This window comes from Nycticebus coucang, chromosome 17 (genome assembly GCF_027406575.1).
Source record: "Nycticebus coucang isolate mNycCou1 chromosome 17, mNycCou1.pri, whole genome shotgun sequence".
Classification (NCBI taxonomy): domain Eukaryota; kingdom Metazoa; phylum Chordata; class Mammalia; order Primates; family Lorisidae; genus Nycticebus; species Nycticebus coucang.
In genome coordinates, this window is record NC_069796.1 from 40035250 (window position 1) to 40053064 (window position 17815).

Sequence of the window (17815 nt, forward strand, 5' to 3'; positions counted from 1 at the left end):
ACTAAGGGTGACATAATAAGACTCTGTCTCAAAAAAATAAAATAAAATAAAATAAAATAAGAAAAACTGAGGCAAGGGGATCACTTGGGTCCAAGTTGGAAGTTGCTGTGAGCTATGATGCAATGGCACTCTATCCAGGGTGACAGCTTGAGACTGTCTCAAAAATAAATAAATAAAATAATAGACTCAAATCCCTGTCTTTACTTTTTTACTTTTTAAATTGATATATGTTAGGTATCCATATTCTGTGCACATATGTAATAATTTGATACATTCGTGTAATAAAATCAGGCTAATTGAAATATATATCATCTTAAATATTTATTTTTTCTTTACACTAGAAACTTTCAAATTATTCTTTTCTAGCTATTTTGAAATGTACAATTTCTTTCTTTTTTTTTTATATTTCTTTTGCCACAGTGTCTCACTTTGTTGCCTTTGATAGAGGGTCATGGTGTCACAGCTCACAGCAACCTCAAACTCTTGGGCTCAAACAATTCCCTTGTTTTAGCCTCCCAAGTTCCTGGGACTACAGGCGCCAGCCACAACCACCAACTATTTTTAGAGATGGGATCTCGCTCTGGCTCAGGCTGATCTTGAACTCCTCAGCTCAGAAATCTATCTGCCTCAGCCTCCCAGAGGGCTAGGATTAGAGGTGTGAGCCACTGCAGAGGGCTAGGATTAGAGGTGTGAGCCACTGCGCCTGGCCAATATGTACACTTTCAAATGTAACAGTTTCCAATTTTAAAAAGTTAACTCTAATCACCCTACTATCTATGGAGCACCAGATCTTATTTCTTCTAAGTGTATATCCGTACCTAGTAATCAACTTCTCTTCATCGCACTTCCCTCCCTCCACCCTTCCCAGTCTCTGGTAACCACCAATCTATTCTACATCCAAGGCCACTGTAGTTTCCAGGATACTGGCTTCTTAAGAAGGGTGGCTTTGCCAAGAAGGAATAGTTATGCCAGGTGCAGTGGCTCACACCTGCAATCCCAACACTGTGGGAGGCTGAGACGGGAGGATTATTTGAGGCTAGGAGTTCAAGACCAGCCTGGGCAATATATGTGAGACCTCATCTCTACAAAAATATATTTTAAAAGGGGAGGAGCTGAAGGGTAGTCTTCATCATTAAGAAATTAAAAGAGGTATGGAGGGATGGAGAACAAACCAGTGTTTTTCACCATGCAGAGCTGCTGTGTTAGAATCTACCTATGCCTGTGAGCAATCTCTGAGGGCAAACTCCCATTACTGTTTATCTTCATAAGATTCACTTCTTTAGCTCCCCCATGAGGGAGAACATGCAATATGTCTCTTTTTGTGCTTGGCTTTTTTAATGTAACATAACGGACCTACAGTTTCATCCATATTGCTGCAAATGATAAGATTTCATTCTTTTTATGACTGAATACCATCCCATTGTATATATTTAGTATTTACCACATTTTCTTTAACCATTCATCCATTGATGGTCACTTACGTTGATTCCATATTTTGGCTATTGTTTGTAGTACTACAATAAACATGGGAATGCAGATATCTCTTCTATATATTAATTTTCTTTCTTCTGGATATATACGCAGCAGTGGGATATATAAAATAGAATTACCATATACTAGATCATAAACTATTTTTAGTTTTTTGAGGACCCTCCATGCTGGTTTTTTATAATGGCTGTACTAATTTGCATTCTCATCAACAGTATATGAGGGTTCCCCTTTCTCCACATCCTTGCCAGCATCATCTGTTATTCCCTGAAATTCTAGCCTTTAGATACAAATTTGTACATATGAAAATATGTTACAGTTAAAAATGGCAAAGAATGAACCAACACAGATAACAAATTTTTTAGTTGTCTGAATTTTAATTTCTATACTGTCTTCCGCCATTTCTTTATCGGACTCCCAGTTTTTTTCCAGATCAGTATGAAGATATAAAAAAGTTCTTGGGGAAAAGTATCACAAGAATGAAGGAGCAAGATCCAATGTACTCAATACTAACATGAAGTCCACGTACGAGAAAAACCAATGCAAGATAGGGGGCAGGAGAAGGAGGGAGTGGGGAGAGGGGAGGCAGGTGGGGGATGGGTGTATGGCACACCTCTTGGGGGTGGGACATAATTACAAGAGGGACTGTACCTAACAAATGCAAACATTGTAGCCTAGTTCTTTGTACCTACAAATTAGCCTGAAACAATAAAAAAAGAGTTCTTGGGGGACAGATTTGGCCACTTTTTTCTTTAAGAATTTTTTTTTTTTTTACCAGACACTGGTTTTATATACCATTTGACAAATTTTCATCACACTGGTTAACTTTAAGAATTTTAACTTGTAGTACTTTTAGGTTATCTTTTGGGTCTTTAAGACTCTTCAATCAGTACTTCTACAAGCACTCTTATTTTTTCAGACTGGTTAAAATAAAAATTTCATTAGAACTGGAGCATCTATTCCCTGTGAGCCTCAAGGAGGATACACCTGAGATGTAAATGTGTGATGAATTCATTTTCATTAAATTTTATACCTATAATATGCATATTAAATGTGATAATATTTAAGGCATTGCCAAGTTCTCATACTTTAATTCAAACATGAATTTTTTATATTTTCCAGCCTAGGTTCACCCTGAGTGAATTTGGTCTCACTTATGACATCTCTTACACTCAGGGAAGAACATAATCAAGCCAAGTTCACCCTCAGGTCAGTGCTTCTACTTTACTGAGTCTTTATATCTAAGGACTAGGTCCTCTTGCTGGTTTGCTGCTGCCTCCTTGAATAGAAATTCAGAATTTCTGCCTTATACTAATTCACATTTCTGAGCCTATTTCCTCAAAGACTTTACAAAGAAATTATCTAATCTTCAATTTATTGCAAAAAAAAGCCAATAGAGTATTTATCCTTAAGTCTAGATGTTCTATTCACCTCTTTCTTATCTTTTCTAAGAGTGAACTTATTATAGCCCTTAGCAAAAAGCTGAGTGGCATAATTCTAATCCACAGCTGGAAAAACAGACAGGCAGCTCCTCAGTAAAAGCCCTCAAGAGCGATTTCAAAACACCTCTTACCTCTGAGTTTTATTTCAAGAAAAATCAATATGAGAAGTCTGTCCTGTCATTCCTGAAGCAGAATCAATCAAAGTCACAGAAATAGTAATTGACAAAGGAACCATCCCTTATGTTATCTCTTCATTTAGATCTGATAGAGACCCTTCTTTTGGACAATACTTTAATAATTATTCTCAGGAAGACTCTATGAGAAAAAAATTGTCTCTCAGCAACATAGATAGACTTTTAAGGAAGAAATAGGTCATATAAAAAAATAGGACTGCAGGGCGGCGCCTGTGGCTCAAAGTGGTAGGGCGCCGGTCCTATATGCCGAAGGTGGCAGGTTCAAACCCAGCCCCGGCCAAAACCCACAAAAAAAAAAAAAAATAGGACTGTGATAATTTTTACAAGTATCCAAAATTTGAGGTAATCTGATATAATCATATTAAGCCTATGGTTAAGCATTTTCAAGAAGTCCTTGCTCTTCCACCTTTTAAAATGGTCTAAAAAGGGTGTCCAACTTTATTTCTTCTCTGCCTCATATTGGAGGAAAAAAGAGTTGTCTTGGGCCACACATTAAATACACAAACACTAATGAAAGCTAATTAGCAAAAAAGAAAACTAGGTCCGTGCATACTTTTGGTGATATCTGACACCACAGATAAGCAAAAAAAGCCTTCACAAAATTGGCATGCAGCCTGGCAATGGGCCACAAGTTGGATATCCCTGGCACTCTAAAAAGAGACACTCCCACAGTAAACTGGGTTCTCAAAGGAAGGGTGACCTACCCCAAAGAAGAAGAACGGATCTACTTCTTCGATGAAGAAGCTTCTGCTTGAAAATTCGACAGGAGCCCAAAACATCTGGATCTTCTAGAGAAGATCTAAGCTTTGAACTTGGTTTAAGGAAGTCCTTGGTTATAGTGGCCCCCATATATTTGGGAGATGCAGATATAGACCCTTTATAGAAAAGGTGCCTTAGGTCTCAAATTATTTCTGAAGTTTGCTTTTCAAATACAAATACAAACACACAAAGAATCAGAGAAACAGCTAATGTAAGAGACACAGACCAATAAAAATCGGAATTTTTAAATACAGACTATAAAACAATAAGATTAAGTTTTTCTTAAACCTTTTATATCTTGAAATATGACTGACATATAGAAATTTTCAGCTCAACAATTTCTTGCAAATGAGCTGTTATGTAACTACCTCTACATCAAAAACTATATAAAATATTGTCAGCAACCCAAAAGTCACTCTCATGGCTACTCCAAACTACTTCCTCTCTCTTGCTCAGATAAACACCTTTTATGATAATCATTTCATTGTTTTTATTCTGTTCTATCACCTAAATATTAGTTTTGTCTGTATTTTAAACTTTATATAAACAAATTATGTATTCTTTTTTTGCCTGGTTTCTTTCACTAAACATTGTATTTCTGAGTTTCATCCATGAAGGAATACTTGCGGTGGGGTAATTTATGAAGAGATTTATTTGGCTCACAGCTCTTCTTTGTAGCTGAACTTTGTTCCCTTTCACTGCTGTATAAAAATAAAATAAATTATTTTGAATTGAATTTAAATGTGTGTTTAAATTTCCATCCTACAATTAAAGGACATGAGGATTATTGCCAGCTTTTAGCTACTATGAATAATGCCTCTATGAGTATCTGTGTCATTACAGCATTTTTACACTTCCATATGAATTTTAGAATCATCTTGTCAAGTTCTAAGAAAGAAATCAGGACTTTGTTTTTTGTTGTTTTTTTTGTTTGTTTGTTTTTTGTTTTTTGTGATTTTTTGGTGGTGTTGTAGTTGTCATTGTTGCTTAGCTGGCCTGGGCCCAGTTTCGAACCCAACAGCCTCAGTGTATGTGGCCAGTGTCCCACCCACTGAGCTATGGGCACCACCGAAATCAGGATTTTGAATAGAATTGAATACATATATATGTCATATACCCTCCAAAATGAGATTATATATGTCAGTTGAAATATGTCAATTTGGAGAGAATTGGTATGGATATATTAATCCCATTCAAAGTCCTGAGATAAATTATAATCTTATGATCTTGAGTTTTCTACTTCAGAAATATGGCATATGCCTCCATTTATTTAGGTCTTTAATTTTTCTCAAAAGTCTCTTATAGTTTTCTTCCCTACTGCATTCGATAGGACCTTCAGTATAAAGTTAAATATGTAGTTTATTTTTTTGTATTATTGTATATTTGTATATTTGTATTATTTCTTAATGTTTTATTATTGCTTCAGGTTAATTTGAGGGTACAAGCAATTAGGTTACAGTGTTTGCAATTATTAGTAGAATCTCTCTTATAATTATATCCCTCCCCCAAGAGATTGTGGCCTAACTTGGAGAACATCCATCTCCCTCCCTTCTCCCCCTCTTCCTCATTCTGCCACCCCCCACCTGGAGTTGATTTGAGTTTTTCTCTAATGTGGGCATGTATTACATCATCTACTGGCTTCCTATTAGTATTGAATACATTGCTTTCTTGCTTCTTCATTCTTGTGATACTTTACTAAGAAGAATGTGTTTCAACTCAATCCAGGTTAACACAAAAGATGTAAAATTTCCATCTTTTCAATTACTGTATGGTATTTCATGGTATACATATACCACAGCTTGTTAATCCATTCCTAGGTTGGTGGGCCTTTAGGTGTAGTTGCCTTTTAGAAGATGAAAGAAGTTTCTAATGCTAACTTCTATCACAAATGGATGTTAAATATCATCAAATATTTTTTTCTGGGCTCAGTACCCATAGCACAGTGGTTCTGGTGCTAGCCACATGCACCGAGGCTGGCAGGTTTGAACCTGGCCCTGGCAGCTAAACAACAATGACAACTGCAATAAAAAAGTAGCTGGGGGCGGTGCCTGTGCCTCAAAGGAGTAGGGCACCAGCCCCATAAGCTGGTGGTGGCGGGTTCAAACCCAGCCCCTGCCAAAAACTACCAAAAAAAAAAAAAAGTAGCTAGGCATTGTAAGAGGCACCTGTAGTCCCAGCTACTCAGGAGGCTGAGTCAAAAGAATCACTTGAGCCAAGACTTTGAGGTTGCTGTGAGCTATGATGCCACAGTACTCTACCAAAAACAACAAAGTGAGGCTCTATCTCACTTACAAAAAAGAAATTTTTTTTTAATCTATTGAGATATTTTATGATTTTTCTCTTTTAATAATACAATAATATCATGTTGTATTATTCCAATAATCAATTGCACTAATTGATTTTTAAATGATAAATCAATTTGAAAATCCTGGAAATAGACCCAAATTGGTCATAACATATTAATCTTCCTACACATTTCTGAGATTTGGTTGAAGCTGCAAGACAGACTTGTGAGGGGGAATAATGACTGACATATTTGTGAAGCCCAGTGGGTGGCTGTCTTCTGTAGGCTAAGGTTTGTAATATGCAATGATGGCACAGCAATAGGGTCCTTGGTATGAACGAAGATAAAAAGATTCCAGAACAATAAAGACCAGATGGCTACGTGTAACTCTTAGCAGCAAAGTAGATTTAACTATTGTAAGAGGCAACAAGCCTAGCATGGCAGGCAAGGTGTCTTGACATGCAGGAATTGGTGACTATGCCTAATAAATCAAGATGATATTCCTGGAAGTGAGAAACATAGACAGCCAAATAGATTGTTGCTTGACTTGCTCAATAAAATATATGAGAGCTGATGGGCAGCTATTACAATGGACAATTACAGTCAGCCTTTATCCATTGTGTGGTGTTAGAAAGGAATACCTGAGGCTGGGTAATTTATAAAGGAAAGCAATTTATTCAGCTCATTGTTCTGCAGGCTGCACAAGAAGCCTGGCACTAGCATCTGCTTCTGGTAAGGGCCTCAGACTTCTTCCACTCATGGAGAAAACGGAGCCAACATGTGTAGAGATCGCATAGTAAGAAAATAAGCAACAGAGTGAGGCAGAGAGATTCTAGGCTCTTTTTAACAAACAGCTCTTGCAGAAACTAACAGAGTAAGAAGGCATTAATCTATTCATCAGGGATCCCAAATACCTCTCATCAGGCCCCACCTCCAGCATTGAAAATAAAATTTCAACATAAGATTTTTGAGGGAGCAATCATCCAAACTATAGCACAGTCCCTCATAGCGTTTTTAGATATAAGCCAGATCACAACACCAGAGTTTATGGTTTGAAGGGGAAGTTGTCTCCCTTTAAGGAAAGGAAATGCTACTGCAACTGTAGACTCTTAATGTTCCTTTTATCCTTTCCTACAGAGAATTCCAAGGAAGGTTAAGTATATATTCCTGAGCCATCTCTGATCTGAGATGACCTAAAACTCCATCTTGGTCCTCTGGTGAGAGTAGAAGCTTATAGAGGTCAAGAGATGAATGGAATTTAAGTCCAAATCCATCTCAAGAGTGGGTCCAATTTGTTCATGGACATACTATTTGGTTATTTCCCAGATCTCTGACAGTATAGTTGGAATAGAAATACCAGCTAGAAAAGTCCACTGCAGAAAAGTCAACATAGTAGGCCTAAAACTGCTATCCTTAGAAAGCTCTGCTTGCAAGGTTAGCCCTTGACTGGTATCCAGGAACTTGGGTTTTGAGTGTGTTCTCACCATCCCTTTCCACTGACTCTTTTTGAAATCCTGAATTCATAGATACTATTTGCCTGGACCTGACTCTAAACTAAAATCTAACTATCTTCTATGGACCATTTCATCATTTAGCTGTTCTAAACTGAAAGGGAATAAAGAGATAGAAAGGGAATATCTTTTTGTCTGTGAAAATGCTTTTTCCCCCTCCTGTCAATAAAGGGAATACAAACTATGCAACTGTTACAGATTTTGTATACCCCTTCATGGAGCCTTAAACAATGAAAACATCATGATTATTGGCTGGACCATCTGTTCACCTACTGATACCCAAAAGAAAGGGCATATTTCCTGATGGAGCCATCTAAAGTCAAGGAGCTGATTGGCTCTATATTACTGATATACAGGGATATACAGAGACTGGTTGCATTCCTAACTGCAAGTTGTGGGGGGAATACATCACAGTGATTCCTCTACCCACTCCTGACAGATTAGACTCTGGACCTCCTCCTTTGGAGAATGTTCCACTGGTGTAGAACTTTTGTGTTCAGATTTTGGATTGGTTGCAATTTGCAACAATTGATTTATAGCCTGAATCTATTTCCCTCACATTTCCTCCAGAGCACATGCCTTATTAAGGCAATTTGATTGTTTCATGCAGTGTCCCCAGAAAGGAATTGGTCTTCTCTATGCTGTTAGGATTGTCACTGGATAAATGATTGTCATTAAAGGGATATGGGGAGGTTTGATAGAGGGAGGGTAAAGGTGGGACCACATCTATGGAGCATATTGCAAGGGTACAAGTCAAATCTGTCAAGTGGAGAACATAAATGTCTTAACATAATAATCAAGTAAATGAGGCAAAAGCTATGTTGATTGGTTTGATGTAACCACGTCAGATTGTATAACACATCGTACCCCACATATGCATAAATGAATTCATGATCTATGTATATTTGACTTAATACAAACAAAAGGGATAGGAGGCTATGTAATTCATTTTGAAAAATCTTTGAAAATTCTGGATGTTGTCATGACCAAGTCCGACATGTCTTTTTGCTTAAATTGGATAAAAATATTTTTCTGGGCTGGGCATTGTGGCTCACATCTGTAATCCTAACACTCTGGGAGGCTGTGGTGGGTAGATTGCTTGAGCTCAGGAGTTTGAGACCAGTCTGAGCAAAAGTAAGAACCCATCTCTATTTTTAAAAAATAGAAAAACTAGCCAGGCATTGTGGTGGATACCTATAGTCCCAGCTACCTGGGAGGCTGAGGCAAGCGGATCACTTGAGCCCAAGAGTTTAAGGTTGGTGCAATCTGTGACACCATGGCACTCTATCCAGGGCAAAAGAGTGAGACTCTGTCTGAAAAAAAATTGTTTTTCTGTTAAAATTCTTTTTTTCCCTCTTGTCTACAACCCTTCTGGATGAAAGACCTGGGTGAGATTAAAGGATGATTGAAAAAAATATAAAGTTATGATTGTTCAATGGGACACAATGATTTTGTAACAGTGGAGAAAACACACCCAACACCCGGGAGGCTCATAGAGAAAGTAGGGTATTAATGATATTTGTTTTTCAGAACTGCTCCTGGAAGCTTTCTTCCCTACTTGAAAGAAAACTCCCTGTGCTGCCTTTCCAAGCTGCTGTGATCACTCTGAAGTCATGCGGACAGCTGAGCCTGTGCTCACTGATGACTGTGAGTGTAGACTGAAACCACAGAGGAATTCCTTCAGATGTTGCCCACACTCATGAGATGAATAAACTGATATCATGATACAATTTGACTGTCTTAGGAAGTCCTCCTGAAACCAAGGACTGACCTGAGTTATTTGAGCTGAACTGAGAATTCCAGAATGGGAAGCCCCCAGTAAGAGGCCACATTAGAGGCCTTCTTAACCTTACTGCTGGATTAATGAATGTCCTGCTTGGGGTGCTGTAACAACTGAAAACTCTTTGTTTCTAGGAGTATTATGTATACCTTCTGAACTTATAATTCTTACATGGGTATTCAGACCATCATGACACTGTCTCACCCCTGCAAGGTGTTCAGGTCAGCTTCAACTTACTGGCCAGAGTTGTGTAGTGCCTGAGTTGATGCCTCAGGCTAGGTTAAAAAAAATTAATACAAAAACATAAAAAGGAAAACACCTTGCTTTCTAATATAGACCTTTGGATAATAAGATTTCTTTTAACTGGCCAAATCTAAGAACATGGAGGGTGTAACTGAGGCTAACGGTGCAGGTTGGTCTCACCCTGCTATGTGGGGTCATACTGATAATACTCTTGTTGTAAAGATGCCTTGGCCAGGGCCCAGTGGATGGACAGTGTAGAAAAAAATTAATATAACATGCTTGAGACTGCTCTCCTTAAAAAGGCCTACATGCATGTTTGGCATTAGGCTGGCGTTTGGCACCCAAATAATGAGAGTGTTCCCATCATTTCATAACTGATAAAGGTGGTTTCCTGTGCCTAAACTGTAGGGACAGACAATATGGCTTATGGTAAACATCTGCTTTCCTTCTGGGAGTCTGAAATTTTGCTGCATTCTTGGCAGAGAATGCCCATGTGACCATCCCCTAATAAAAACCTTATATTCCCAGGCTCAGGCAAGCTTCCCTGATAGACAACAGTTTATAAGCATTTTGATGCTGGAGGAACTAGGCACATCCTATATGACTCCAATGGGAGAGGACTCTTGAAAGTTTATACTTGGTTTCTTCCAGACTTTATATGATACATATCTTCCCATTTGTGGACTTTGCTTTGTATTCTTTTGGTGTAATAAAGTGTAGCCATGAGTATGACTACATGCTGAGCCCTATAAGTCCTAGCAAATCACCAAACCTGGGCGTGAGGGGGGTCTTGGGAACCTCTGATGTGTTTTTATTTTCCCTAATGTGTAATGTAACAGACATTAGAATGACAACCCTGAAATTTCCTTTTCCCTAGCCAAGACAGTAAATCATAAGTAATACTGCATCCTAAGAGGGATTTTAGAGATCAGCACGACCACCTAAAACCTAAAGTGTACAGAAGTGATAGCCCCCATTGTAGCCCCCATTTAATTCATTTGTTCACCCCTGAAAAAATTAGATGGATCAAAGTGATGACAAAGGACTGCAATATACTTACTTATCCAATGGTAGCTCCAATTGCACTGCCATGCCAGATGTAGTACATTTATTGGAGCTGATAAATGTAACTTAAGCTTGGTAGGTGGCTATTTTTCTGGCTAATGCGTTTGTCTTAAACTCCATCAGTAAATAAAATCAAAAGAAATTCATCTTCTCATGACAGGGCAGCAAGCTGGGTATGGTGGTTCACACCTGTAATCCTAGCACCTTGGGAAGCCAAGGCTAGAGGTTTAAGACCAGCCTCAGAGTGAGACCCTGTCTCTACAAAATTAAAAAAAAAAACGAAATAGCCAGATGTGATGGCACACAACTACTTGGGAGGCTGAGGCAGGAAGATTGCTTGAACTCAAGAATTTGAGGTTGCAGTAAGCTATGATGAAGCCACTGCACTCCAGCCTAGGCAGAATTTTGAGACAAAGTGAGACCTTGTCTCAAAATAAACAAATGAGATAGCAGAACACATTCATTATCTTGCCTCAGAACTGTGTTAGCTATCTTGCTTTGTTTTATAACACACTCCACAAAGACCTGAACTAAATTGATTATATGCTAATTGGATCTAGTGGATAAGAAATGGCAAGGATGCTAGATGGCCTAACAGGACATATGCACGTCCAAGAGTAAAAGATTAACCCCACGAAGATTCAGGAAACTACAATATCAATGATTTTTTTTTTTTTGAGACAGAGTCTCACTTTGTCACCCTCAGAAGAGTGCCATGGTGTCATAGCTGGGATTACAGGTGCCCACTGAAACACCCAGCTATTTTTAAAGACGGGGTCTTGCTCTTGCTCAGGCTGGTCTCAAACTTGTGAGCTCAGGACAATCCACCTGCCTTGGCCTCCCACCGATGATGATTTTAAGGATCACAGGGGTGTCCAACATGCAACCCACCGGCTGCATGCATTTTTTTGAGGACTGTTTTGCTTATCTGCAGTGTTGGATATCATGAAAAATATGTGGGGACTTTTTTTTTTTTTTTTGCTTTATTGCTCATTAGCATTCATTAGTGTTTACATATTTAATATGTGGCCCAAGACAACTCTATTTTGCCAATACGCAGCAGAGAAGAAAAAGCCAGGAAACGTCCTCTGAAATAAAATACCAGTTGTTATCACTTGCATTTCTAACCACTTTATCACATACTTCCCCCTCTGGAGAGGGCAGTAATTCATCCTTAGTGGCATTGATTTCTGCTCTAGAAAGTGGTTTTCTTCCTCTCTTCACAATCCCTCTGATAGCAATATCATTCAAAGACTTACAAAGCCGGGAGGCGTGGCTCACATCTGTAATCCTAGCACTCTGGGAGGCTGAGGCAGGTGGATTTCCTGAGCTCACAGGTTCAAGACCAGCCTGCGCCATAGGGAGACCTTGTCTCTAAAAATAGCCTGGTGTTGTGGTGGGCACCTGTAGTCCCGGCTACTTGGGAGGCTGAGGCAAGAGGATTGCTTGAGCCCAAGAGTTTGAGGTTGCTGTGAGCTATGATGCCATGGTACTCTACCTAGGAAGACAAAGCGAGACTCTGTCCCAAAAGAACAATCTCTTATAAGGTACTAGCTTCAGACACCACCCGGATAGTTTGAGGTGCTGTCTTCTTAAAAGTGGTATATGAGCTAAAGCAACAACTCTGTCCCAAATATCTAGAACACATGGGTCCATGAACCAAGCAGTTTAGGATTAGTTCCTCCCACCAATGCTGCTTCCAGTAATATGATTGCAGCATTTTTGTTTCTGACCCATGAAATCTTTAGGCACTGCTGCTTTCAGTTGATTTTGAACCTGGCTACCTCCTAGTCATGTTGGGCAGCTAATACCAGTGGACAAACAAGCAAAGAAAGAAGCTACTATGACAATAGAGGTAATTAACTCCAATTACCATGAGAAGCTTTGGTTGTTGTGACACAATGGTTGCAAGGGGGAATATTCTAGAATTAGGTTACCTCTTGGTGTTTCCATTGCCAGTGTCAATGTTAAATGGGCAATTACCAGCAACCATGGTCGGACAGGATGAGGCAACTAAGGACTTTAAATCCCTCAAGGATAAATTTAAATACACCATACCAGGCAAAATTTAGAAGTTTAGAATGGACGGTGGAGCAGGGAGATGATGAATATTGATTATAGCCTTGGCTCTAGATAATATTTCAGTAACTATAGCTTGTTTCACAAAGACTCTTACCTTAAGTCTTTTCAGAAATTGTACTGGGGCGTGGCTCCCGTAGCACAGTGGTTACGGCGCCAGCCACATACACCAAGGCTGGCAAGTTCAAACCTAGCCCAGGCCAACTAAACAACAATGACAACTGCAACAACAACAACAACAAAATAGCTGGTGTTGTGGTGGATGTAGTTGGGAGGCTGAAGCAAGAGAATTGCATAAGCCCAAGAGTTTGAGGTTGCTGTGAGCTGTTACACCACAGCACTCTACCAAGGGCTGTCTCAAAAAAAACAAAAAAAGAAAGAGAAAAAAGAAATTGTACTGTGCTACACCTTAAAGGAAAATCTTTTTTTTTTTTTGAGAGAGAGAGTTTTATTATGTTGCCCTCTGTAGAGTGCATGGCATCACAGCTCACAGCAACCTCAAATTCTTGGGCTTAAGCGATTCTCTTACCTCAGCCTCCCAAGCAGTTGGCACTACACGCACCTGCCACAATGCCCAGCTTCTTTTGTTGCAGTTGCCATTGTTGTTTTAGCTGGCCCGGATTGGGTTGGAACCCACCAGCCTCGCTGTATGTGGATCGTGCCATAAACACTGTGCCACGGGCGCAGAACCTATATCAGATACCTGTTATGCTGCACTTCGGACCCTCTCAGCTTTGCCTCCCTGGTGTTCAAGATGTGGCTAGTGGTAGCCAGCCTCATGTGGCACTAACAGACTTCACAGGGATGCAACCTGACAGTACTTTTTGCCTCCTAAATATGTTATATAATGATGTCGTTCAGCTTTTATCTAGAGGCTTTCCTGTTGAAATGAATTTAACAGGGTGCCATAAAACTCTGCTCAGCACCCACTTATACACAATTCAGGAGTATGAGGTAGTTCATGCCTGTGCTCTAAAACTTTGATCAAAGGGAGGTGGAGATAAAAAGTAAAGTTTCCCTCATCACTATTTCCCCCAACTAACTCTTCAGATGCAGTCTACATGGCCTCTTGGAGAACTGGGAGAAAGAAATCTGTTGTAATAGCCAACAGCCAATTCAATAAGGCACCCTCTATTTGGCTCTTCCTCCTTTCCTGCTTTACTCTCCTGGTCCCTAACTTGTTTCCTGAGATTACATTCCCTAACATATTAGTAGGCTTTTGTCTTATATACTCTGCTTTTGGGGGAGCTCAGACTGAAACAGCTACACTTTCCTAATAAAAGGAGACTTAGATTATATATTTATATTTACATTACGTGCATAAAAACACTATGGCGGTAAACAAAAACTAATTTTTTAAAAAACAGCTATCTGTAGGAGATGAAGTGTTTAGGGGTAATGTGGGTGGTACATGACATCTCAGAGCAAATGTTTTATATAATTTTTTGAGTTGTGTAACTTACTCTCTAGTCAAAATGAAGACATTATGCTGAGTGAGATAAGCCAAACCCAAAAGAATATAGTATCATTCTACTTACATGAAATACCTAAATTAGGGGAATTCAAAAGAATGATGGAAAGCAGATTAGAGATTATCAGGGATGGGGGAGACAGAAACAAAGAAATATTGCTAAAGGGGTACCAATTTTCTGCTGAAGTGGTGAAAAGTTTTGGAAATAGTTAGTGGTGAAGTTTGCACAGCATCATGAATGTAGTTAATGCCACTGAATTGTATATGCAAAAGTGGGGTTGAAATGGCAAATTTCATACTATATATATTTTACTACAATAAAAAAAAATGAGGGAAAAGTGGGCTCATTTTTTAAAAACTGTAGTACCCAGCAGAAGGACCCCTAAAAGCCCCTAACTGTCTCAGCCTGAGTCCCCACATGTCTCAACCCCCACCTTGGGTTAATTCTGAGAACAGGTTTCGGAACAAGGAAGTTTCCTTAGTTCCCAAGAACTCCTAACAACGGGTAAAACAATGGCAGAACTTACCCCAACCCCATAGCAATGGCTAAACAATGGTAAAAAGCTTACTGAAGCAAAATTTCCCAAGCCAAGTTTGTCCCCATGCCAGCTGCCAGGATGTAAACCCCTGACTTGCTGTAACATGGCCCTTGTGCCAAGTGCCACGCTGTAGCCCCCCCTGAGCCAATTCTGTAACCACACCCCTGCGCCAACTAACAGCCATGCTCTATTTTTGTTTTTGCTTCCTTGCATGGCAACAAAATAGATATAAAAGGCAACCTGCTTTTCTCTTCAGGACCGTTTGCCCTTTGGGCAACGACCCGCCTGTACAGGTGTAATAAATCACCAATTGATTTATACCTGAAGTGGGATCTGAGTTGTTCTTCAGGTGGCACATGAGTACAACAAAACGAACCAGCTAAGCAACTCCCTGAAAAATAATCACCCTCACTAGTAATAAAGAAAATAAAAAACTTTAAAAATCAAAGTGAAACAAAGACAATTTAGGATAAAAACAAGGAGTATTTGGCTGGGTGTGGTGGCTCATGCTTGTAATCCTAGTATTTTTGGAGGCCAAGGTGGGAGGATCAGTTGAGCTCAGGAGTTTGAGACCAGCCTGAGCAACAGCAACATCCCATATCTACTAAAAATAAAAAAATTAGCTGGGCCTTATGGCTAGTGCCTGTAGTCTCAGCTACAAGGGAGGCTCAGATAAGAGGATTTCATGAACCCAGGAGTTTGAGGTTGCTGTGAGGTAGGTTGATGCTACCACACTCTAGCCTGGGCAGTGGAGTGAGGCTCTGTCTAAAAAAAAAAAGAAAAAAAAATGAAGAGTATTTGTCACTAGCAGATCCACATTAAAGGATTTGTTTAGGATAAACAATTTGTTCCAGGTAAAATGCAAATGAACACAGATGGAAAGTCTGAGATAACAATAAAAGCCAACATGTCTATCATTTTCTAAGTATAAGGCATTGCATTAAGTATTCTGCATATATTAACTCATTTAATCTTCACACAACTCTACAAAGTAATAATCCTCATGTATTGGTGAAGAAACTGATACAAGTTAGGAAACTCTCCTAAAGTCACATACCTAGTAAGAAGCAGAACCAGGATATAAAATCAAGCATTAAGGACGTAAAATCTGTGTTCCTAAACACTTTCAATGCTAAAATGAAACCACTAACAAAAACCAAAGAGAGCCAGGCGTCGTGGCTCACGCCTATAATCCCAGCACTTGGGAGGCCGAGGTGGCCTGAGCTCCCAGATTCAAGACAAGCCTGAGACAGAGTGAGACCTCATCTCTAAAAACAGCCATGCATTGTGGTGGGTGCCTGTCCACCTAGCTACTTGGGAGGCTGAGGGAAAAAAATGGCTTAAGCCCTAGGGCAGCGCCTATGGCTCAAGGAGTTGGGTGCTGGCCACATATACCGGAGCTGGTGGGTTCAAACCTGGCCCTAGCCAAAACCTGCAAAAAAAAAAAAAGAATGGCTTATGCCCAAGAGTTCAGGTTGCTGTGAGCTGTGAAGCCAGGGCCATCTACCCAGGGCTACAAAGCAAGACTCTGTCTCAAAAACAAACAAAAAACAGAGAATGGTAAAAGTATATGGGCAAATTTAAGCAAATAACACAACAAAAACTATCATTAGGGTTTGAAAATGTATAGAGAAAATGAGCTGACATACTGGACATGAGATAAAACAAAGTAAAAAGTATACTGGAAGTTTTAGCCAGCATGGAAAAGCAAAAAAATACAAGTTATGTAAATTGGAAAAAAAGTTGTTATTTGAATATGATGTTAAACGGTACACAGAAAATCTAAAAGTACCTATAGATAAAATAAAAGAGGGAGCCAAGTAAGGTTGCTGAATTTGAAAAATCAATATAAAATCAACTTATTTTATACATCAGCAACAAACATAAATGGGCATTTTAAATAAAGATGCAATTTAAAAATATATAAAAAATCAAGTGGCTAGGATAATTCTAAGTACAAGACTTCTAGGGGGGGAAATTATTAACATATGACCTTATAACAAGGCATAAAGATGACTTAAATGGGGAAATATATAGTGTTCGTGAATTGGAAGGTAAAACATTTTAAAGCTCTCAACTCCTTTCTCTTCCAGGACAAAATTACCTTAAAAATTAAAACATTATGGGCAGCGCCTGTGGCTCAGTGAGTAGAGCGCCGGCCCCATATACCGAGGGTGGCGGGTTCAAACTCGGCCCCGGCCAAACTGCAACGGGCGTTGTGGTGGGCACCTGTGGTCCCAGATACTTGGGAGGCTGAGGCAAGAGAATCGCCCAGGCCCAGGAAATGGAGGTTGCTGTGAGCTGTGACACTACAGCACTGTACCAAGGGCGATAAAGTGAGACTCTGTCTCTACAGAAAAAAAAATAAATAAAAACAGCGCCACGGCTTCGGTGTCCGTCGCGGCTGTCGCGGGACTTGAGCTGCGCTAGCACCTCCCTCAGGAGACCGTTGCAGTCGGGTAGCCCCTTCTCCTCGGTAACCATGTGCGACCGAAAGTTCGTGATCAAAAATGCAGAGATGTCGGAAGAGTTGCGACAGGACTCCGTGGAGTGCGCTACTCAGGCGTTGGAGAAATACAACATAGAAAAGGACATTGCGGCCCATATCAAGAAGGAGTTTGACCAGAAGTACAATCCCACCTGGCATTGCATCGTGGGGAGGAACTTCGGTCGTTCTGTGACACAAGACACCAAACACTTCATCTATGTCTACCTGGGCCAAGTTGCCATTCTTCTGTTCAAATCTGGTTAAAAGCATGGACTGTGCCACATGCCCAGTGATTCATCCAAAAAACAAGGACTGCGGCCTAAATTCCAAATACCCCAGAGACTGAAATTTTCAGCCTTGTGAAGGGAACACCTGGATCTTTGAACCTTTATTGTGTTTTATACAGGGTAGTCTCTGCACTAGTTTGTTGTGGTTATAATTAGCAAAACAGCTTACATTTGTATTTATTTTC

The 17815-nt window shown here is 39.7% G+C and overlaps 1 protein-coding gene across 1 annotated transcript; it reads left to right on the forward strand.

Moving 5' to 3' along the window:
* Positions 1-17238: 17238 nt before the first annotated feature.
* Positions 17239-17815, forward strand: LOC128568954 (dynein light chain 1, cytoplasmic-like). The gene has a single exon (XM_053566966.1). The coding sequence runs from the start codon at positions 17338-17340 to the stop codon at positions 17605-17607; it is 270 nt and encodes an 89-aa protein (XP_053422941.1). The 5' UTR covers positions 17239-17337; the 3' UTR covers positions 17608-17815.